The 25,163-nt window shown below is 34.9% G+C and overlaps 1 protein-coding gene across 1 annotated transcript in view; it reads right to left on the bottom strand.

Moving 5' to 3' along the window:
- Positions 1-1,343: 1,343 nt before the first annotated feature.
- Positions 1,344-25,163, bottom strand: part of EMC2 (ER membrane protein complex subunit 2) — a 37,211-nt gene continuing 13,391 nt past the window's right edge. Inside the window, exons 5-11 of the mRNA XM_057375775.1 lie at positions 23,002-23,059; positions 12,757-12,842; positions 12,529-12,588; positions 9,969-10,050; positions 8,721-8,831; positions 7,734-7,838; positions 1,344-1,873 (exon numbers count right to left, since the gene is read on the bottom strand). Coding sequence (XP_057231758.1) covers positions 1,787-1,873; positions 7,734-7,838; positions 8,721-8,831; positions 9,969-10,050; positions 12,529-12,588; positions 12,757-12,842; positions 23,002-23,059 — 589 coding nt within the window. The 3' untranslated portion in view covers positions 1,344-1,786. The remainder of the gene's footprint in view (positions 1,874-7,733; positions 7,839-8,720; positions 8,832-9,968; positions 10,051-12,528; positions 12,589-12,756; positions 12,843-23,001; positions 23,060-25,163) is intronic.

Below are 25,163 nucleotides of genomic sequence, written 5' to 3'. Positions count from 1 at the left end.
TTTTTAATTTTAGAATGCGACCAAGTTATATGAGATGTAGGTACAACACAAAAAAAAATACTAATGAGGGCTTAAAACTCTAGATGGCACACTCATACTATCAAAGACTACAACAGAAATGCACAGGTTCAACTACTGTAATTTCTTGGTTTTCCACCCAAAGCATATATAATCTAGCCACAAGTACTGTTCTGAGKCCAGTTTGTGAATTATTATCATAAAAGGATGTGCGCTATTTCCCCAAGTTAGAATTGGATGATTTAATATAATGCTATGCAGTATTTGCAGTTTTGTATTTCAACAGCTATGAATTAAGCTATTTTATGATTTCACATACAATTAACTCTCGTGACATGGTACCATTCTGTCAAACTATTGAACTCCAACGTATTTCATGGATAACAGGAGGGAGACCTCACATGCTTTTTTAAAGTCCCAGTCTCATACAAAAAAACAGCTCAGTTGTATGAATTTTCAAGCTTTAAAGGAAGTTTTTATTGCTGCTTTGTTTATAAGAAGGAACTCAGCTGTGTTTTATTACATCAAGTCCAGGTTCATAGTAGGGACATTTTAATATGAAGCCTTTGACCTACTCATCTATATAGATTAGGCAGCATAAAATCTGAAAGTCTAATCATCTTGAATGGTGGCAACAGACACKAAAACAACATTGCAATGTTGTTATTACAATTTGCCAAGGGTATCTTGCTGCTGTTACACAATCTTACTGAAGCTGTAGCAAATGAAATTATAGCTGTGCAACTGAATTGCCACAGTACACATCTGAACAGCATCCAGAATGATCAGAAGTGCAAAATGCTTGAACTAGGCTGTTAGACTAATTATCTGTTTATTTAAAACAAGTGCCTAAAAAATAGAATACAGTTTTACAGTGTGCTAGACGCTTCATGCTGATGGTGTGACAAACGCTGTCCCCCAGTAAGTGCCAGGCAGCTGAACAAGCTGTCTCATGTCACCCCTGCTTGCTGTGGAGAAGCCAAAGCACCACAGCAAAGGGGTGCCCATATCAGGGGCACAGAACCAGTAGAGACCAGCATAGAGCTGAAATTCATCTTGTGAAACACATGTACAACAAAGGACGTGGAGGAGGGAAAAAAAAAAAAAGAGAATGTGCAGATACTGATTGGAGAATTATAGAGACATGGAAACATTTGCCCACAAAGCCACAGAGTGGAATGTCTTTGGCTTTAAGCCAGTACAACAGTACCTCTGAAGCAAAGCGAATGAGTTGTCTCCTTTTCTAAAGTACAAGATATCATCTCATTAAGAAAACCCTTAACAAACCTTCTTCTCTAATAAAATCCACTCATAATCACTTGAAAGAAGAGTGTACCTCTGCAGCATGCTTTTACTTTTAAATATGCAAATAAGAAAAATGTTTAATATACTTTATTGATCTACATATATAAATTTGTGATTTCCATTTGCAAGTTCAGTAAGTCACTGTATGCTTTTTTAATCATTTAACAAGTTTATTTCTACAAATTATGGCTTAGAAGCAGGTACTGTACATAGAAAAATCTGAGGAGATTGATATGCGGCATGTCATTTCTTTAGGATTTTATGTGGATAAGTTATTCATTTCAGTGGGTATTCATCACATTTCTTATAGCAGCAATAAATAGGCATTTTACTTTTCATAAAATGGTATTTTATATAGCACATTAATCAATACAAAATTAACAGCACTAGAGTAACATAACCCACAGGTCAGTACAGGTTCAGTGTGGTATAGGAAAATTTCATATTCAATCTCTGTGACAAACTAAGATTGAGTGATTTGCAGGGTCTCCAACATGTCTTCCACTGCCTTCAAAGAGTATTTAGTTTCTTTCTTACTGCGACCTGCAAACTAAACAGGAAAGAAAGGATTGTTATTTGTTATATATCAAAAATTCTACGTATGTCTAAATCCTGTGAAAATAAGTTCTAAGCACCAATAATTAACTCTATTTACTACAAACTTCAAAGCATCAAACTAAAACTCAGAATTGTTACCAGAATACAAGCTGTATCACTCTTCTTCTATGAAGCATGGTAAAATTATTTTTTGTTAAAGCAAGACAAGAAAGAGTTCTGTTTATCAAAATTTATGATGAAATAATCAAGACAACATATATTTTATGGTTCAAAGTAGTCATGAGTGATGACATTGTACTTGATTATAGACYACTATTAAAATAGCAATTTCAGAGAAGATTTGAAATACAGTCTGTCTTCATAAGAAAGAAAGATACAGCTTAATAAATACTACTAATGGCTTTAATAAGGAAGGGGCAGAAGGATAGGAAATGTTGACCACCCCATGTTGAACTCAGAAGGGTTTTTCTAATGATACTGACAATTCCCATCACATCAGCCATATCTAACACAGGGGATTCACTGACCAGATKGTCTTTAGTCAAATAAAACTCCTAACCATTTTTAATACACCTGCACTAACAAGTTTTTAATTTCAGGTTAGGAGGGTGGTAAAGAAATTACAGAAACAGTAACTAAAACTTGCTTCTAGTAAAACAGCCTATTCTCTACTTAAATGTTAACATCTAAACACTCAGTAAATTTTCAATTTGAAGTTTTTTATTTCAAATACCACTGGTGTCTCGCATAGTTAGTCCTTGATTTATAATGTGTCCCTTCTCTCTTGTAATTAACTTAATTTAGCAAACTCTTCATGACCTGTTAAGAAAGATTTAGTCATCAAACTCAGGTAATATCACACCAGCAACAAGCTGCAGGACCTGTTAACCTGCCTTTGACCCCCAGGCTACAATCTAGTGTTCCGATTCCCAATCAGCACTGAGTTTTTTAAAAAATAGTTTTGGCACAGTAAATAGTAAGATATTTTAAATTAAACAGTTAGGAGAAATTTTGTTACTGTGACAATGCTTTACAGCTTAGAGGTGTACTGAAAACACCATATTTTCATGTTTTATATTTCCAGGTGACTAACTGATGTGCCAKCTTTTGATTCTGGCAGTATGTATAAACCCATTCTTCATGTTGTGCAGGTTCCATAGTGACATGCAATAGTCAACTTCAGAGGAAAATCCAAGATTTCTTAACACACTCCAAGGTGAAAGCAGCAACTTTTGCCTATTTCTGACTGAATAAAATATCCTATCTTTGTTCACATTAAACAAACACTTGGTAATTCCAAATCCTTTCACAAAAAGAATCAAGTTAAAAAACAGAAGTCAAAAGTTTCAAGTGGAAAAACTCTTTCAAACTCTAAGTATTAAGAAATTTTAATAAAAAGCACAGAAGCCTAAAAATACTGAAATATTTTTATACAGAAAGAAATACAGAAAGCATGCAGAGAAAAATTTCAAAAAAAGAAAGCTTTTACTTATTCTCATCATGGACACTGGAAGCAAAATTGACATATGACATTAGTTTAAAAAAATGCTACTTGCTAATTTCAAGAACAGTTGCCTTCAYGATACTGACATGTAGTTTAAGCTGAACAAATAAAACCAAACTCTGCGTCATAASAACCAGAAGTACACTTGGAAATGCAATCACTTCAAATTTGCCCTGACGAACAATTATTTTGTCTATTCAGCCATTACACAGCAATTTGACTGATTGAGCTGGAATCCATTTCTTAAATCATGATTTAATTTTCTGTTTCCCAAATGGTTAGTAACAAAATCACCTTTCTCCAGCCATAAATAACACGTAGATTGCTAACACAGAATAGTTTAGCAATGTATCCAAGAAGCATGTATCTGGAAAATTACTATGAGTAGGATCACATTAAAGATTTTTGTGAGCATTAATCAAACTKGCCTGCTTCTGCTGAAATGTTTCTACCAGAGGACATGCTAAACCAATTATCTAATTGAAGAGCACCAGGTAGCCTTATTCTGTTTCGGTGTTAAAGGAACTGTGACTCATGTCCTCAGAACAGACAGAAGTTCTTTTCTGGGTCTGCACAGATGGAATGAACCAGTTTCCCAGTCATAAGGCAAAACTGAGCTTATAATAATAATAAACTTACAACTAATTCTTTGAATAATGACTACTTCACTAGCTTCTGAAATAAAATATTAAAATTAAATTTTATTTGGGTTTTTTTTCCACCCAGTCAATTAAATTTAAGAAGCCTGGAGAATAATTAACTTTTTTTTTTTTTTTTTTTTTTTTTCAAAGGATGTGTTAGCAGCCAGGAATTTCAGCTCCCTACAGCAGCCCTAGCTACAAAACCTTTCTCTCTTCCTGAAGAAGTTTACGTGTCTCCTAGATTAGACAAAGATGAGAAGTACTAATCAGCACAGGTTATATATTTAACATCAAAATAAGTGTATTAACTAGAAAAGGGTCAAGTATCTGTGCTTTTCAGAAAATTCTTTTAACTATTCTTTATCACCATGTTTTTCTGTAAAGATAGTGCTGCATAGTCTAACCAACACTGTTGAAATAAGGTTTTCTTTCTATTCTCACACACTGCTTTCTTTAAATGACAATAAACCAAGAAGTTTCTCTGATTTCATAAAGGATGCATAGGAAAGGCAAAAAACAAGTGCCCAAACGCACTGCCGGAACGACAGAATAAATTCAAAGTGAACCAGCAAAAATATTTCAAGTAAATTGCACATAAAAGAAATAAAAAATAATTAAACAATTTTAAAAGCAACTATAGCCAGTCATTTGAAAAAAATTAAGGCAGTTTTCCAAAACTATTGAGGAAACTGCTGGTAATTCAAGTTCAARTCCAAACTGGAAATGAGGAAAGATCTCACTGCAAGACAATTGCTCCAAAGTAACTTTTTGCATTATTAACTTGGAATTTAAAGTCACAAATTCATAACATTTATCTAGACATCCAAAAAGGATTCCAAATGCATCTTGCTCTCTTGAACATGACCACCAGAAAAATTTCATTCAGCAGTATGAAAAGGTCCAACCAATAAAACTAATCAATGTCAAACCCAACAAGCTTTTAAAGCTCTTACCACACTTTACAGGTGGATAATGCATGGAAAGTGGGGAGGATTTATGGAGATCATATAAATATCCAGCTTAAAAACTGTCTAGACAGACCCTTCACTAAGGCAGGAGCACTGTAAGGGCTTCCTCTGCCACAGGTGACCACRGTTTCATCCTCAGGTCCACATGATGACAATTTCCAACTGCTCACCTCACCGAGGAAGGAACAAATCAACCCTGACTTGTAGGGGRAACTGCAACTTACTGCATCACCCAACACCACTGTCTGTAGCTGCTGGATGTTCTGAGTCTCTGACAGAAACTGGAGTAGTCAAACACTTTTGCAGCCGTGTAACAAGGTCAGGGGGGTTGGGTTGGGGCCATCCTGCCCAGCTGTACTCACTAGAACTTCTTGTGGTTCTTCTAGGAAGAGGAAGGCGGAATTGCCCTACTGACCCCTTTTTACCCCATTTACTTGCCAGATYCTGGCTTGAGCTTGAGAACTTTTATTTTCTCAAGAGCTGAATTTCCCCTAAGATTCTAATCACACACAATGTTCTTCATTTTATATCCCAAACACCTAACAAGAGCTGCTAAAGCATGCAATGTATCACAAAAGTATGAAGTCACAAAGAAGTTATGACACGTGGTTTTATACAGATGTTAGTTGTGTTAACATGGCCTGTTCTGGCAAGCATCAACAAAAAATGCTTAATGTAGGATCCAAAAGAACTCCACAGAAACCATAATTAAAAAAAAATTCAAACTAAAAGAAAAAAAAAMCACCAAAACRAAGCCCTTAAAAACTTCAATACCCCACACACCCCAAAATGCACCTAGCAACATACCACTTCCAATAAAATTTTTGTTTTATTAGAGACATTATGATGCTAACAGAGCCCCATGTGGAAAGAAAAAAAAGGAAAAAAAAMCCCAGGTATACTTATCTGGATGTGAATCAAGTAACTAGAAACTTTCATAATTAAACATCCATTATATTTAGAACCAGGACATGCCTATTTCCAGGTCTTCTAGGCAATTCCACAGCCAACACTGGTTTTAAATTTCCACCCTGATGCTGTGAAATGGGCCGTTTCCCAGAAGTGCTACCAAGTCTTTACTGGTACTTGGAACTGCAGTCAAAATATTTACTTAAAACATGTGCAAATCCACTCCAATCTAAGCAGTTCATTTCACTAATATATGAAATATGGAACACTAAAAATTTGCACATCTTTTAAAACATTTTTTTTTGTCAATGATTAATCCACAGTGTATTCCATTCTTAGAGGTTTTTTTGTGAGTGTTTGGTTGTTTTGGTAGGGCTTGTTTGTGTTGGGGTTTTTTAGGAYTTTTTTTTTKGTTTTTGGCTTTTTTGGGGTTTTGTGTGTTTATTTGTTTTTGTTTTTAATTCTGCAATACTTGAGTTTTCCATCAGTATTTAGAGGAATGTCAGGCAACCTCAAGTCAAAAGAAGCCCTGGTTATTTATGAAACTTCAGACMAAGTAGTTAATTCATACACACTTTACCATCATGAATAGGAAAATGGTTTATTAATGAAAATCAGAGACACTTAAAGAGAAGAAGAGAAATAATAAGTATAAAATGCTTCATTATGTCCCCAGGGATACAATATTCTTCACCGTGCTACAGAAGCTACATGGCCCATCAGGAGAAAAGGAAAATATCTCTGAGTTGGAATATATCAAAAACACGTCAGYCACAAGAAGCTGCACTCTTGGCCAGGAACTGGCATGCAGTATGTATTAAGAAAATTGCATTGGCTGTAAAAGGAAAATCTAATTTAATTCCGTAATAGATGGTGCTTGTAAAAAGGCCATTTGGTAGTATTAACTGTGAAACAGTAGCAACAAGAAAAAAGTTAAATACTGCATTCCTATACTGAAATATTGCAGAAGGAAAGAAGTGTTACAAAGTCTTTGCATTTAATATCAATACTTTTGCTCAAAAAAAGAAGTTGTGGGGAGAACTGGACACTATGAAGTCGATGTTCAGGATTACTTATATATAACTTTGACTGCAGATCATTAAGAATAGGTGTAAGGGAACCAAATAAGCATACTATATTTGGGATGCACAGACAGCAGAGCCYAGGAGMTAAAACATGCTTTCATYCAYAGTTASAGAAAGAAACAGARGCTTATAATACTATAGAAAATATARAAGTTTRCACATAATTTTTCAAAAAGTTGAAGACTCCTACTGACTTCAGCAAGCTTTGACTGTGGCCTACAAAGTCTACATTTTCACAACTCAATGAGCATTTTTTCTACAAAACTACGTAAAACCAACTTCAGTCACAAATACTAAGGCATTTAAATATGACTTTGGAAGGTCAGTGTAAACTCAAGAAAAATAAAAATTCTAGAATTTTCATTTGTTTTCTAATAAAATAGAAGTGGATAATAAAGTCACTCTAAGAATTAAAACATACCGAGTTTTACTAAAATAGCTGTTGAACCAAGTCTTGCAGGTCAGTATTACACTAAYGTAACATAATTACATAATTATGTAATTATGCAGTTAATGTTATTAGGAAAAAAAACTGTTTAAAACTATTAAATAAATAATACTAATTAATACATGCAAAATATTAACCTTATATTAATTAAGACTTCCAGAAAATCAAACAGAAGCAGAACACAAAAAATCCAAGCAGATTATGCTGCTTTACATGTCACATTTAACCTCTTGAATAGCAGCTGATAAAGGTGCAGAAAAGCATATCAAGARTATCATAAAGAAATGAAGTACTAACCTGGTATGCTCTGTTTATTTGGTTTGCTGCCCAGCTGGCATATTTCATATTATCTTTTTTCATTTTTGCACTTGCTTTTGGATTGGAAGCAATATGGCTGGCAGACTAGGAATACAATAAAATAAAAACAAAAACCAGTGTAACYATAAAATTTATGTGCATGAAATAAGCTGAGAACATTCAGCATCTTTGCAGTCCAAGCCCCATGCACAGTGAAAATGATAAAGAAAAAATAATTTAAAGTTACTGGCAAACAGCATCCAGATAAGCATTAGTGAGACTTTTTAAACAATTGTTYGTTCTACTTAAAGCTACAGTAGACTTCAGTTCAATTGTGTATTGAGTAAAGAACTAAACCTGGATATGATCAGCTAATTCAATTTGTTTTTCCTAAAGTGAGAATTATGAATTAGTTTTCCACATCCGGTTTGTTAACCAGAGACAACATGAAATACATCACTTGTATGTCCAAACTGCCATTAAAAATATTAATTTCCCTTGAATATTAGAAAAAGACATTTTGAAAGCAGGAAGGGCTCTACATAAACTATGCCCACCTTCACCTGAAAGAATAAAATATATTACTTAAGAACCAAAGAGAGTTTTTTACTTATATAAATAAATCCACTATRCAAGGAATCACTGCTCCTGTGCTGCTATTCTTCAGCAGTTTATCATCCTCTAGAGATGAGCACATCTTTAAATCCTTTTTCAAGAACTTACCTTAATGTGCCAATAATTACAATTCTTTTGAAAATAGGGGAAGACGTAAWGGTTAAGAGCACTTCAAGTAAGGAGTACTGACTAGCACAAAATTGTCCATCCTCCAAATATATATAAAATCCATATTTTAAATAACTGTTAATAATCTGACCTATTAAGCTAAAACAACAGGAGGAAAAAAACAAAACAGCAAATGGGAAAGGACAATATACATGCATTAAAATATTCAAAATTATAAAATGGAAAATATATAATCATGCTTACCATGTAAAGTCCAAATAGAGCTCTCATATTTCTGTTGTTAAGCTTCAATGCTTGTGCAAAATACTTTCTTGATAGCTCAAGGTTTTCAAGCCCCCCCTGAGTGTATTTAACCTGTAAAAACGATAAGCCCCTGAAACTTGCATGTCATTCATACCTCAGGCATTCACTCTGAAGCAATGATATTACAAAAATTCACTCCAAGTTTGTTTCACATGGTATTTCAAATCAGGCAAGTCCTATTAGAAGCCAAATACCGGCCTGGGAGAAATCCAAGTTCTTCCCAATTATATGTTTTGAAATATTTAAATATGGAAGAAAAAGCCCTACCACCAATTTAATTAATGTATCGCTACAACAGTAAAAAGTGGGTTTTTTTCACCTATAAATACTTAAAACCTTGGGATAACCTCCTATGAAAAGTAGCACAAACTTTAAATTCTCACTAGAAATTCATGACACTATGTTCCCTCAGCATGCATGAAACCAAGTACACAAAACARCACAATGACTTTCATTACGTATTCAACTGCAAAATAGCACACAAAGTTTAGAGGATTACTCCATTGTTTTTCTATATATTTTTTCCAGATATTACATCAAGAAAAAGAGGGATAAATACTAGATTATGTGCTTCGAAGTCTTTCTATGAGAAAGCTACTTAGGCTTTCAAGATTTAATCTCAACGCAATTTTATCCACATTAACTAAACAATTTTAACCCATTCTAAGCAGTTAACAGTACAGTTTAGGAACAAATAATATAATCTGAAAAAAAAAAGAAAAAGAAGAATTCAGATGGCTAAAACCTTGAGCTAAAACTTCTAAATTTACCTCTAATTTTTACCTCTCTTTTGCCAGTGCTCCTTCAGGCAGAATTTGGTATGTGGATTCCAAGATCTGAGTCCATAGTAACAGGCAATATATCATAACCTCCTAGGCAGCATTGTTATAGAAAAGTTTAACTTCTCATGCACTTAATTTGGAAAGTGCATAAACACTTCAACAAGAAGAGTTAATTTAAAATAAGTTTTAATCTTCAATAATTCCTGCCCTAACTCTTCTATTTAGCTTAGTCACACTGAGTAAGAAAAGGGTTTTCAGAACATATTCAGTTCTGTGAGATGCTAATATACTCTGTATACTCTTTTAAATCTCCTAGGGAAAAAATTAAAGAAACCATTTTCACCACTTCTGTAACATAAAAACAGAAAATGTAATCAAACATAATTGACTTTTCTGAAATACTTACTTCAGCATATTGCTGACAATATAAGTGGTTGTGTGGATTAGTCATCATAAGCTCTTCTAAGCAGAAGGCTGCCTTTGCATAGCTGAGGAATACAAAAAACAGTGACAAAATGAAACAATAGTGTATAGTCCTTTGCATCAGTTTTTTTACAGCACAATACAAGTTTTACTTTTCCCCCCATAAAATCATATAATTCACAAATACTAAAGAAKTTTCCTTTTAAAATGATGTTTCGAATGAAATTACTATTTTTATATTATGGWCAGGGAAAAAATACACAAAATCTAACGGTCTAGGTATATATAGAAYAGTTCATGAAAAGTATTTAACTAGGAAGTGTCATTTCCTATCAGCAAGAGTGATGAGTAGAAACAGGTATTAAGTATTACAAAACACTGAACTGAGACTACAAAATAATCCATTTTTTTCCAAAGAAAATTCAGCTACCTGAAGATTCATAAACTCAGCTCCAGACCACAGCATTTACACTGTCAATTAACTTTACCTGCCAACAGTCAACCACAGAACTGAGATAAAAAAGCCGTACTAAGAACAGCTCTAAAATTCAAACAGTTCAAAATCTATGTATGAAAATAGCATCAGAACTGTCCAAATGGGCAAATCTTTATCATTTGGAAAGGCGAGCCCTTGAGTTTTTTTTAAGTGAAACCTTTCAGAAAGAATTAAGAAGTCAAGCTCAAGATGCAGGTTTATTAGAAGAATCTCAGCTTCATAATCTTTCAAATGATAGAATTTTCTGCAGAAGTTGCATCATCTAGAGATACATGATAGCTCTATTGCACAGTTTATGTGATAGGATTCCAAAATTCAGAGACACAAGGTTTATAATGGCAGTATGGATAGATATTCAATCTCAGCAAAAGCAATTTAGCAATTATGAGACCATATTAAACCATATAATCTGCAAAATCTTGTACCCAAAAATAAACATATTGTGGTTTTCTCCTCATGCATGTTATTATAGTCGTGTATCTATATCAATTATTAATTTGGAGATAAAAGGGCAGCTACCTCATTGTCCAAAAGCAGAAGCCAGAGTCATCACTGCAGAACAGGGCAGAACTCTGTAAACCTTGTACAACTACGTGTGTTTATGAACAACAGTAAGAGCATGGCGATTTCACCAGCCCTGTGACTTGTAAACCTGATAAAACAAATAATCTGATGAACTGTGTTCTTTTATAAAACTTAACTTTTAGCTGCTTTTAGCCAAGAGCCCAATTTCTTCCTTATTATCAAAAGAATAATAATAATAATGATGCTCATAGAAGTACAGTGATAGTAATGATGTTCAAGAAGTACAGTGAGCACAATGAATTCTCTCCATAAACTGAAGTTCTMCATATTGCTTTTTATTGGAATTACAGACCGAGACAAATAGAAGCAAAGGCAATTTCTTTCTCCAGTTTTATTGCACACTTTCATAATAAAGATTATAGCAAAAAAAACCCCAAACCAATAATGGAATACGTATGTTTGCACCACTCTATCCTTCATTTTCATACTGACAGATCTGACAAGCTCAAATATCTTTTTAGCTAATTTTTTTTAGTATCTATTTTCTTGGAAAAGTGGCTGGTAGATTTCCCCAAACAAATGGAAAGCTGGGTATCAAATGGAAATCTGGGTATCTATATTATTCTCSAAGTCATTATTTAAAGAAGTTTAATAACTATTTTCTTTTGAGAATGGGGCGCAAGGASAGGTGACTGGGGAACAATTTTTTCATCACAGTGAGAATGGCTATTTCTTCCTTGACAATTTGATTCTTTTAGTACCCTCTGAAAAGGAAAGGAAACAATGTGATATAATTCAGGCTGGGCTGAAGAACTAAAGAAAGAGGGGGAAAAAAAAGATACGCCTTTGGGTGGAGGTTTGAATTAATGCTGTGATATTAGAAAACTTGCACTAAGGCTTTGAGCTAATCCTCTCACACTGGGATTTCCTCCTGTCACTACAGCAATAAAAAAAGCTAACAAAAACATTAAATATCCAATAAGCAAGTTACTACAACATTCAACATTCTTGATCGCATTGGGTTTTGCACCCAGGCGACCAGATGCCTCTAACTCTGGATCCATGTTTTGCTTTGTGGGGTTTTTAAAAAAGGTTACTAAATGTTCTGGGAGAGGTAGGCTASAAGAAAATTGGAATATTGGTTGCTGTGATCAACTGATTTTAGAAGTAAAGAATTTAACACCTCTAACAAGTAAAATACATCACTTGAATGAAAAATGGTGGGAAATAAGTGCTGTTCCCTGCTGTATTCAAACCGCTTCTTTTAAACTTCAGATTTTAAAAAAGTACTGAAACATACACATAACTAAGTAAACTCTTTCTCTTTTAAAATCAAATGCCTTCTTAAAGTATTTGGTAGCCAAATAGCCTCAGTAATTATTTCCAGTTGAGGCCTGGTATATTGGAAATGAGACAGCATACTTTGCAACACTAGTCCCTAAAAAAAATCACTGAGGTTTTTGATTTGCACAGAGTGGGTTTCAAATTAACAGTTTTTATGYGGACTCAGCAAATAACTTACTCATGTTCATTGATGTAAAGTTCTGCAAGTTCATGCCAAGCTTCTTGGTCACCAACAAACCTGTATAGAGAAGACGAGAGGAAAAAAGGAAAAAAAGAAAGAACGTACAAGGGATTCTGCAAATGACTAGTACTAAAGCAAAAGCGTAAATTAAATGCAAATTCCATTTTAATTAAAAAGATTTATCAGAATAGCAAAACACAATCCGTATTCTTGTAAGACACTCACTGTTCCAGATATTCATTCAGCTCTCGGATGGCCTCGAGATTTTTCCCCTGGGCTTTTCGAATGGCAATCTTACGCTTTCTTGCTGCCTATGGGTTGACATTAATAAAGGATTAGGCCTCATAATTCCCTGGGTTTTTGTAAAGAAAGCAATTTGACTGTGCAAATTATTATCTCAATACCAGTGGAATTCCACTGCAGAGACACTGCCAGGTTGAAGTTTATAAACATACCCTATGACATCCCACTGAGAGATTGAAAACCTCTTCTTACAATCGCATTATGTATGCTTTTCTTTGGAGGCACAAACTGTATGCATTATTTCATTCAAATAAATGACTGTCCAGATTCTGATAATTACAAAACAGCAGGGGATGCTAATCTTCAGCCATTCCAACGACCCCCATCTTGTCATTCACAAGATCCATAACTRTAGAGGAGAAATGGAGACTGAGTCCTAGAGAATCCCACAGATGCATTTTTGTTGTCTCTGTGTAAGTATGGCTTTCAGACATATAAAAATATCCTTGTTGGAATGCTGAATGACATCTTTAACTAATGCTAAATACACACCAATTTCCTAAATAAGTCTCTCATCATTATTGGACCACAAAGTAGGCTCTGCAATGTAAACGGAATAGAAGATACCCATTTCAATSGTAAAAACTGAGCAGTACTTTGATATGTAGGTAGAAAATGTATTTCAACTTAAACAATACAAAAAGGAGTTATAAGAATCATAATGTACTTAAATTTTGAAATCCATAGAAATTGTTAGAGACCAGAAGGAGAACAGATACATAGGATTTTAATAGTTGCTTATTCTGTAATTCAATCCAATATTTTACCTTCTGAATGATGCTGGTTACCGTTTTCAGGCCTGTAAGTTTTGTGAATTCYACAGATCATTCTAAGCTGGAAGGGACTCACAAGGATCTTATTGAGTCCAACTCTTAAAGAACAGTCCATATAGAGATCAAACCAGTGCTCAGACCAACTGAATATCAACATACACTTGAGGTGCAATTCAAAACAAARGAATCTTCCCAGCTGGGAGCAAACAGCACACCTCAGCCAGCCTGAAGATCATCAGATCATAAATCTGATKAAAGGAATGAAAGAGAAAAGAATGAAAGGAAAATACAATTCCAGCATAACACAACTCAAAGAAGGAATGCCATCAGCCTCCTTCCTCACCTTTAATCCCTGTGCTCTTGGGTGACCACAACCACAGTGGCCAGACATCAGACAACAGACGGTCTGGTGTGCGTGGTGTCTACATGTATACAAACTCTCTTGTATATCATTTCTCCATGAGGTAATATTAATGACAAAAAATATAAAGCACACTTTTCTGGAAATTAAGTCCCCCTCCTTATTCCCTTCATAGTTCTCATCCTATTTCATATCATAGAAAGAGTTTATACAGTTGGGTATCACCTTTCAGGAGCCTTGACAGCATGGGAACAGACAACGCTTCAACAAAATCTTAAACAATTTTAATCTGTGAATTTCAGATAGCTCTGAAATAAATTTCTTTATGATGTACCCTAAGCTCACAGCCACATACACCCTGCAAGAGTTCTTGTACATTTATAGCATTTTAAACATAGCTACTCTCCATAATAATTTTTTATCCTTTGATCATCATTTAAACAAAACAATTGCTTCCAAAAGAAGAGAGTCGTAAATGAGTTCAAGCACCAAAATCACAGAGCTTGAAATGCTTCTGACACTACATTAATTCTTTCCTTTTAGTTCATCCCCTTTATCTTCCTCACGAACATGTATTCAATGAAAATTCAGTGAAAACAACTGAAGTGAGGAAAAAAATATTTCAGTCTTCTAATTAAGACACAGGCAGAGAAGACTCATCAGGGGCCAAWTTAGAACACAGGCAGTGTGGTTTCCACTGCTTCTTTGTCAAACTGCAACCTGTGAAGTTACATACATCATTCTACTTTTACTGGGAGACATTTGGCTAAAAGATGTAACTAGAAATTTTAACTGCTGACACATTTATCACTGTAACCATAACGCCCTCTCTATTTATATTTTGCTTTTTAAAAAATAAAAGATAACAGCATAATTAAACTTACTTTCTTTAAATGCAAAAAGATTAATCCCACATGCTTATCATGCTGCTATTATAAACAAACCCACAAAATACCAACTGAAAAAAACCCAACCAAACCATTGTTCTCTGTCACATTTTATGGAGCTCTCAAAGCATTTGTAAAGCAGGTCACCCCCTTGCTATGGTGGGAACACCAGGGCAGTGTTAACCCACTAGCCAAAGCTGGCATTATACACAGCCCAGTGACCTGCCCACTGAGCCTGAAAMATGAGAAAAGGGAAAGTGGGGAGAACAGCGTGCACAGCCAAAGGAATGCATCAAGCAATTACAGCCTACGAATAGAAGACTTTTTGCAGGTATTGACCTTATATATGTAGCTTGCTCTAAATGTAGCTCGTGGATTAACAACTCAGTTATTTTCAAAATTTAAAGAAATCAAGAGCCTGATCAAAAGTAAACCCTTGAGAACTGAAATTTTATATTAAATACAGAAAATCAATCAATACATATGACAACTTAATTTGCAATGGCAAACAGGAACAGTCTACGTTAAGTCACTCTCCTCCTTGTTTCTAATGCAACTCCTTCAATTGCATCCAAATCAGCCCTCCAAAAGARTCTGGAAACAGATTTTTCTCCATGGCTGCTTTATTTCTTAACCACAGCACTCTCAAGCAACATAAATCACAGAAGCCTCAAGACATTAATTTATGAAAAGCTACAGCTATTTCTAGTCACAAATCTAAGCTGATGTTTACCTACAGSAAGCAYGTAACTTAATGCAATCAAATAACAYGGACAAAAGTATTAGACATAATTAATGTGTTCCGGTGGTAGCTCTTAGGAATTAAATTAATTACATACACATTTGACAGAATATCCCTGCTGCAGCAAATTCCATGAAACTTCTCCAAARTTACACTTTTACATAGGAAAAATAGTATTTAAACTTCTTTTTTTTTATCCACCTTCCTCATCACCAGAAATAAAGCAGCATTTGGGCTTGAAATACGCACTCTTTTCAGCCTCAAAAACTCTGGGAGATAAGTTTATTTACAGAGAACTCTGAATTTACAAAAGAGAGGCTCAGCCACTCAAAACAATGCTGACATCCTGAGGATGAACAAAACACTGTCTAGCAGTACAGAATTTCTGAAAGYCTTCTTAAAACCACTGGAAAGAATTCAGTGAGAGTGTAGAGCGTTTTTTTAAGCAATTTCTAACATTTTTCCATCACATGAATAAAATCAAAAAGCCAAGAGATATGTACAGAGGTGTTMAGTAGATGTGAAGTATTCAGATCTGTTTCACAGGAGTGATATGACAGTTGAAAAAATAAAGACATGGAAACAAATTACTATTGCTTTTATTGGTATTCACAGACTACTCTCCTATCTGACTTCCTAGTTTTTTTGAATCACAAATTCTATCAGGATTTTTTAAGATACAAATAAAACTCAGTAATTACAGCAGTCAGTACTTTAAGCAAAATATATACAAAAGGGCCTACATTACAACCAAAACATGAGCCAGTTTGTGTGCTGTAAACTCCTAATTCTTGTTCTCATTTATGTTGTCCCTGAGCTCACTGTATGACTCAGCCTCAGTGCTGCCCTGTGAGTTGGGGCTCCCACAGCTTCCTGAGTAGCCTGAGGACAGCAGCAAAACTAACAAAAACTTAGACGCACAGCATCAAATTTTCTTTATTTCCATACAAATTAAACAAAATGCCTTACTGCACAGAACCACGGCCAACACTAATAACCACTCTAGCATACAAAAATAGCTATTTGTTAAGTAAAGCCAGACCCACACCAATTTTACAGAAGCTTTACCTAGCATTAATATCGTATTTCAAATTTATTACTTATCTTATAATCAGCTGATAAAGAAAACCAGGTATTTCATGTTTTATTATGTTAAAGGTCTTTTTTACCAAAAACCTCACATAGCAAAATACAAACTAACTTTTAGGGAATCTATTGCAAGATACTAAAAAGCCACAAAATGCAGAGTACAAATCTGTTCAATTCTTAATTTCAAGTCCACCAACAATAGTCYTGAGAAATTTATTTTTAACGACAGGGACTTGAGATTATTTTGAAGTCTAAGAAGCCTGCTAAAATAGYCACAACAATAACACTGATAAGGATTTTAAAAGTAACATTCAAGGGGTACATTTCAGTTCTTCACATCACAACAGTAAAACTTTCTAGAACAAGCCTCATAAAAAAATGAACTCAATCTTCCTCCTCCTTCCAGCTTGAGTTAAAAGGAAAAGGCAAAACCTTCAGTGCTGTAACAATATATGCAACATTTGACCAAGCAGACATCATGACATGGATTTCTTCCATCAGTTATCCACAGTTTAAAGCAAAACACTGGAATGGTTAYTGGTTAATTCTGCAAAGCCACAGTTCTGAATTGAAAGATACGTGCATCTTACAGAAATACTGCAATCAGTATCATATTGACTAAGGTACTTTAGTATATACAAATTTATTAAGGAGTAAACCTTTCTAAGGTATTTTTAAAGACTAATAATCCCCAGTCTGGCATAAGAACTAATCCTCCATTTGTCATGATTCTTTCTAATCAGCATTTAGTAGAMTTGAAATGAGGACTTGAGTATTTAYCAATTTCTGCCTTTCATCAGTAAAACATACCAAGAGAGGGTTCATGGCTGCTAAGAAAATATTAGTAGGAGAATTTTTAGGGACACCTCCAGGAAAGGAACAATTTCTTATCTGTGTAACAACTACAGCATTAAACAAATTATAATTTTCATCTTTGAAATAAATTTGCCTTTTTTAAACCATTTTAGAAAATGTGTATTTGATCTAAGAGTTTGATACCTTGAAACATTTTCCTTCAAACTGCAATATGCAAAACAAAACAGAAGTGYAAACAGCTGCAACAAATATTCAGGGGAAAAAACTACACGGATGTCAAAAATAGCACACGGTCTGAATACAATCACAATAATGAAAGGGTTCTCACCAGAATTCAGATTTTTTTTTTTTTTAGTCACGAAAGACAGTTAAATCTTGCAAACTTACACAGGCGGAGCTACTGGGTTGAAGCTGCTCCTTTAGGGATAATGTCAAAGCAAAACATATCTTATTACAGAATTCTGGGGAAATCTAATAAACAACCTATAAAGTCTAACACCACCACAATGGTAGAAGTTAGAAGAACTAGTTATGCTGTTAAGGGCTGAAAAGCTAAATCCTGGAATCAGCAAACATGAAACATGTTCTATACCAACAGAAAGCAATGACAGTTTACACAGAGGGAAGTAAGGCTTCCCCAATCTACTGAACTTCTCAAGGCGTTACTAAATGTAAAGATCTACATAAAAGTCAACTTTCACTTAAAAAATAACTTCAACAAGGTATCTCACCCAAAAGCYGAAAGCTCTGAAGGAAACCAAGCTACCTGAAGGAAACTAAAACTTAGCTACAGTCTAAGAGGGGAAGATTTCCACATGGATAATTAAATAAGAAGAYATAAAATAGAGGGGAAAAGAGTTCTCTGTGCTGAGAATCCCAGAATCACCTGTACTAAAAACTGCTTCTCAGTATCCTTGATAAGTGATCTAACAAGGGATTGATAGTGATGTAAAGTTAAATGCTAATAAGGASTTATTCAAGTATAAAGAACAAAAGACAATGACAAAGAATAGAATTCCAAAAAATGAATCATAATGAATACTTTAATCAGCACGATAAAACAACCCCTGAAATTTATTCTACACAAATGATTGTATACAGGGTCAAATTATACTAATTTAACACACACAAAAAAGCTGTCTGAATTGATCCAGTTAAGAGAGAGCTACYGGACTTGCAATAAGCAGTTCTGTAAAACATTGGTTCAGTGTTCAGAAGCCATCTTAAAAAAAATCTGAAAAACCTGCCCCAAAATCCCAAACTGAAAATACTGAGATACTGGAATTATCAGAAAAGAATACAGAAGAGACGCATCTATGGCATCATTTTGTGATTTTTAAGTCCATAATGCTCTTTMATTTTTAATACTGACTGCAGCTCTGCTCTCTCATTTCTCACCCAAATACATGAAAAAAATAGAAAAATGACACTCAGAACAGCAGTTTTAGGGCACAGAATGGCAACAAGAATTGCTGCACATCAAGACTTCTTAGTTTAGAGGGAAGAAAAGTGTAAAAGATCCCTGAAGTCATGAGTATTAATAAGGTGAAAACAACTGCTGACAGTAATGTACAAATTCAGAGGCATTAAATAAAATTGTTAGATTGAAGGTGTAGGAAGGGAAAAAGGAACCAAAGGAGATTTGCCCAGTCTATTAATAAATGATGAAATTTAATTTCTCAATTATGTTGTAGATGTAGGCATGGCAAACTTAAACAAGATTAAAAATAAATCKATGTAGAAATGTCATGTAGAGCCATTAAAACAGTTATAGCTTTTGGCACAGGAAAACTGCAACATGGAGATGAATAGAAACTGGCAGAACAGACAAGCGCATACTACCATTGCCCTGCTCTTACACACTTCTGGTATCAGCAAATTAAAGTCAAACTTTGACAGACACAGGACAAATAAAATCGACTTTTGCCACAACTTCAGTACACCCATTCTTATGTTCTCAAATCTTTAACCTCAAGAGACAAAACATCCATCAACATTTAAAAGTGCTACACTCACAAAACATGGGGAAAATGGTGGTATGCACTCTGCTCTCTCACTTTATCGATCATGACTAAAAAAGAAGGGAAAAAACTCCACAATGGTAAATGATGCTGTGTCAAAAGCAAAAAAAAAAAAACTTTAGGGACCACATAGTGCATTCTCAGCCTACCATCCATTCTCATCAGGAACTAACCAAAGTAGCAGCTGCAGTTCTTCACACCTCTCCACCAACTCCATCCTGTGCCAGACAGTGCCAAGCTCTCTTTCTCTATTTCCTTTAAAACTACCACTGTACACACTTAAGTTTAGGTCTCGTTCTGTCTTTCCTGGCAGTGCTGCCAACATATTTAATGAAACATACMTGTCACCTTAGAAAATTCTCCCCATTAGCAGATGTTTCATTTGGTGAACAGTTTTCCCTTTTGCAACTCAGAGCATCCTGCAGATAAATGTACAAAGCTGCAAGATCTTCACAGGGGGCCTCTGTTAAAAATGAATTCACAGCTACTGCAGCAAATTTAAGAAATTATCATAGTTCAGATAATAAGCAGATATCCACTGCTCAAATTCAGTGCTTTATTGTTCTCATCTTATTTAGTGGAGACCAGGAGGTGGGGAAAAAAAGTTACCTACACAGTCAAGGTAGTATCAATGAACAATCACAGAAAGAGATGAACTGCAATATTCATGATACATAATTGCTGCCTATTTACATTACACGAAGTACTAAAATTTTGCTCTGAATCTTCCTAGTATTCTGGGTTCCCAGAGGTCTTCAGCTACCTCCTGGGCCTCTCCAGCTCATCTGCAAAAAGGATCTCAAAATAGTATCAGAAAGGGTAACTTCATGTGACCATATGCATACAGTTGTTCTGGCCCACTCCCATAAACAATAGAGTTGATCAGAACACTGACTTACTATGAAAATTTTAATTCTTCATTCATACAATTACATTACTAAACCCATGAATAAGTCCTGCAATAGAAAATACTATGCAGCTTTAGTAAGAGATCTGTCAGCTTGASCCCTCATTTCAACCAAAATGGACAAGAATGGAAAAGGTTCCAATTCTTACCCTACTGAAATGTACACAAGTTATGCATTTCACAGGAGCCACATATCATGCATTAAAGTCTCCTTAGAAATATTACTCAACATCTACACACTTTGAAAAATGAAACAAAATCTCTAAAGTGACATTAACATTGTTCCATTGCCAAATGAGTCATCTTTTTCAGCAAGTAAGCACAGAGTGAGATAAAACTTAAAGATGATCATATTTCAATAATAAAAATTACTTTGAATTCTAAGAAATTAAAATAACTACTGCTATCCTAATTTCACTGTTTTGCATGATATAAAACCTCATACAAAAGTGTAAACGTTCATTACATAACTTGAGTTCAAACTTCATTTTTCATAATGGAAAATTCTTCTATGCATCTAAAAGAAGTAATTTTATGAAAAATCTTTTTCCATGCTTCTTCTTGATCAGTCAATGCAAGGTATGATTTTTACATGATTCTTGTGAACAAATGTCTATGTTTCACTTAAAGCACTTGCCAAAACATTTAATGTATATAAGCAATTCCATGTGTCAGCAGACCAGAAGAAATTTCTATAAAGTAAAGTGAATGCCAAGACAAACTCAGTGTGACTTGCTTTTCTAAAATCTTGAAATATTTCTTTTCCTACAGGAGTCACATGCGTGCATGGAAATAATTAACAGGTGAAATGACACAAAGAAATCTACATATGCAAGCCTTACACAACCTATTCTACAGTTAYATAACAAGGAACTTTTCTTTTGCATTTAATAGTCTCTAATTCTATTATCAGATCTTACAAAATCCAGACACCCAACTGTTCTAATATTTACAATTTATGTTTCTAAATATTACAACTTTATGGATCTTTATGACTGTTGTGGAGGAAACACAAATAAAGAGACAGTCGTGAACTTCACTTATTTAAATAAATCRTTTTGTTTTATAAAGCCATCCAACAAACCACTCAGACGATGTTAGCTATGTTGAGATAGCTGAAGAGTAWAACAGCCAAAAATGCACACTTCAAAGATCTGTGATCTATAAAAGTCATTGTAATACGGTGCTCCATTTTCCACTGGTGTCAGCAAAAGCTCATAAAACATGCACCAAGGTGACCCATTCTGTGACTTCACTGCAATTGTGCTCCCTATTGGTTCAACAGGATTCTTCAGACTTAAGTGTCACTGATATTCCTTGAGCCATGCACTGATAAAATCCACCATTTACTGTGGACACCTATGCACCTTGTGTTCAAAATTTCCTGAACTCAAGCTTCTACTACTTCAGGGAGAGAGAAAAAGAAGTGTGCATAACTGAAATAGTTATTTTTACCCTTGCACAAAATCTGTGAGTTCTATCACTGCTAACAGACAGACTTTAACCTACTACTGTTGTCYGAGTACTTACTTGGTATTATTTCCAGATGTGCTGCCTTGAAAATAACTTTCTGGTAGTTTGGGGTGTTTTTGATTATTGCTGCTTGCTTTTTAATTTGTTTTGTTTTTTTAACAGTTTACTTGGTTTAAGTGAGGGCACTATATCCACCTCTGGCATACCCTAGATAATCCCAATGATCTGTTTTTCTGTGGGTTTTGCCCTCCTGAATAGCAGACTGCATCAAGTAAGTTGACCAAAGAAAGGCAGAGGTTTAACACACACCTAGWTTTACCTGAGATTGCCAAAACACCTGTAATAGCCCTAATATTACATTTACACAGAAGTTTACCCAATAGTTCCTCAAAACCAAGTAACACTTATACCCTCAATGACTAATAATAATTTAACTTTTCAACATGTCATAYAAAAATTTGAAAGTCCATAGTTTCYTCATATTTCTAATTTTATCCTTGTGACAAAAAAATCCATGAAAATATATTGCTACAARTTTCTCCAGACTTTTATTTTGGCAGCTAATAGCTCAGAGTGGCTTTCACAAACAGTATTCAAAAATGCTTAGAAGAACAGTACAGTCTGTCTCAGATTTTTTTTTTGTTTTATACAATTGGCATGCTTTATGCATTTTGATTCAAGAGCCAGTAAAGTGTCCCACACATGAATCAAAATAACTGCTATTCAAGCACTACCTGAGTGTATTAATAGTGAATCCTTAAGTAAGATTAGGCATAAGGAATGTAGAAGACACATGGCAGACTACATTACTCTTTTAAACGCTGAATATTCTGGGAAATGAAAGAGTTGAAAGGCCCAACTCTAAGCACTACTAAGACTTCTGTAAAGATCCCTAGTTATAATCTGTCCCCTAAAATCAGTGTTTAAGCAGGTATTACACCACATCTTCCCATCATGAAATGATGGTAACAGTTTACARTAACAGAAAACTACAGAAAATCAATACAGTAATACAGACACACATTTTTCCACACATAAAAATCTAGCCATAATTTCAAACAACATCACTGCAGTGAAATAATTATCTTTTAAACTTACTGTATTGGTTGAATCTTCTTGTAAAATTCTATCATACAGCTGGATAGCATCATCATACCTGTTCAAAGAAATCATTCACAGTCATTTCTGCAAAGACAGATCTTCTGACTTTTTGACTCTCCTTGCAATAGTTAATAACCTTCCTGCATTTTTTATACTGAAACATAATATAAATATACTAAGCAAATCAGATTTATACAAAACGCTTCTGAGTGAGTGCTAAGTAGCACTATGTCAGCAATTTAAAAAAAAAACACACGGGATTTGCTTCATGGAATTCTACTTCAGCAGTAACTTAAGATATTTTACAACCGGTATCTTACTCTTCTGTCTGTTCTCTCTTTATCTATATCCAATAGGTCTAATCAGCACATCCCTACTCCCCCTTTCACATCTCCCAAGAAAAAGAAACTCCAGATTTTAAAAATGCATCCAAAATYATGACATTTCACTTCACTGCTGCAATTTAAAACTTAAAGTTTCCTCTGTTGTGACTTTAAAAAATACAAGCAGCTGCATTCAGCAAACTGGAAAGATTCACACTGGAGACTACCCCAGATTATAACATAAATCTTGAAAAAAATGGTTTCTATCACTTCTCACTTTTTATTATTTATCAATTAATTCTGCTATCTGAAGTATGCTTGAAACARGTTACTTCAGGTACCACGAGCACTTCAAACCTTCTGGGAAACAGACCTCTGTRTTCAGTGAGCTGTGTACACGACCCAAACAGATTTCACTACACAGCTGTTTTGCGCTATCGCCACAGAATTAGGGCATACATCGCRTCTTCATGTGTAGTTTGACAAGTATCAGAGATACTGCTGATTGATTTTTGATGCTCCACATTCCTTAGACATCACCTTAGACACTCATTTACATACTCTCACTGTTCCCTAGGCATTGCTGATGTCAGCACAGCCCAGCAGTCCAGTCCAGCTACCATAAAGTATAGGAACTAATGTGAAAGGAAACACAACAGCAAAAACGAGTAGAAGGAGGCTGCTGCAGACTTGAGCAGATGTGCTGCACAATGCTGTATTTGTGTTCTCTGTTAGCTGCTGCTTTGTCAAATGCATTTTAGAAGACTGAATCTGATGGCTATAACCTCAGCTTTACATGGTGAAGTTCCAGWACATTAACCTTTTTATTAGCAAGTGTCTACAGGGATGTCTCAGTCTATTGAGATGGTCTTCATTGTTTCCCATTCCTGTTGGGGAAAGCAGGGTGCTCCCTAGATCCTAYAAGCCACTTATAATTTAATAAGAAGTTCACTTCTTCAACTAAAACATGATGCCTCCAGCCTAAATCTTTCTAGACTTCTTTTATAGCCAATGGAGACAGACAGGCTCCTCCAGAGCATGGCTTAGAGCACCTGCAGATGGGGTTCCTGTCCAAAACAACCCCAAGTTTAAGCCTTCTTTCTTCYCTGACTTCTAGAGAAAAGCCATAGRCATAAAACATCAGCTTTTAATTTCTCTGCTCCCTGATACTCTAATCTCAAGGATCTGACCTAACAGAGACATATTGTCACAAATTTTGATGAGTGCTTGCAGAAAACTATACAGCTCATTAGTGCTTCATTGCTGAAAACATAATGTCAGTGCAGCAGCCATATACCACAAAGATGAGTTCCCATGCAATAACATCTCCAGTGTAGTCACACAAGCCTGAACTGAATTATCATCTATTGTACTTCTGAATAGGTTCCAGGAAGGGGGAAAAACTGCTGCCATTCTCTCACTGTCTTCCTACCCTACATAAAATGAATACAAGAGAGCTAAGTTTAATGGTAGTTCTTCAAGAATGGGTACTTTATATAAAGTGAGTGTGAAAAACAGAGCATCTGGTTGCCTTGAGACAGCTCCTGTGAACAGAGTCCATTTATTCATTATTGTTGATCCAAGCAGTGGACATTTATCAGTGTTTCATATCAAATACCATTTTCAAAGCTAATTTTGCAAGAATGCAGTGGATGAAGAACACACGCTAAGTAAGTATCTTCTATAAAAGCATTTGGGGTGTGCTTCCAATTCCTTTTTATCAAGATGGCCCAAAGGCTCCAAACTCACTAACTCTATATGCTAAATGTGGCATGGAACAGATTTTCTGTCATTCAAAGGCACTGGAGACCTTGTCCTGGCACACCCAAGACAAAT

This window comes from Malurus melanocephalus, unplaced genomic scaffold (genome assembly GCF_030028575.1).
Source record: "Malurus melanocephalus ecotype Western Australia unplaced genomic scaffold, MMel_1.1 scaffold_258, whole genome shotgun sequence".
NCBI lineage: Eukaryota > Metazoa > Chordata > Aves > Passeriformes > Maluridae > Malurus > Malurus melanocephalus.
The sequence above is the reverse complement of the archived record's forward strand: the minus strand, read 5'-3'. Positions and strand labels throughout refer to the sequence as shown.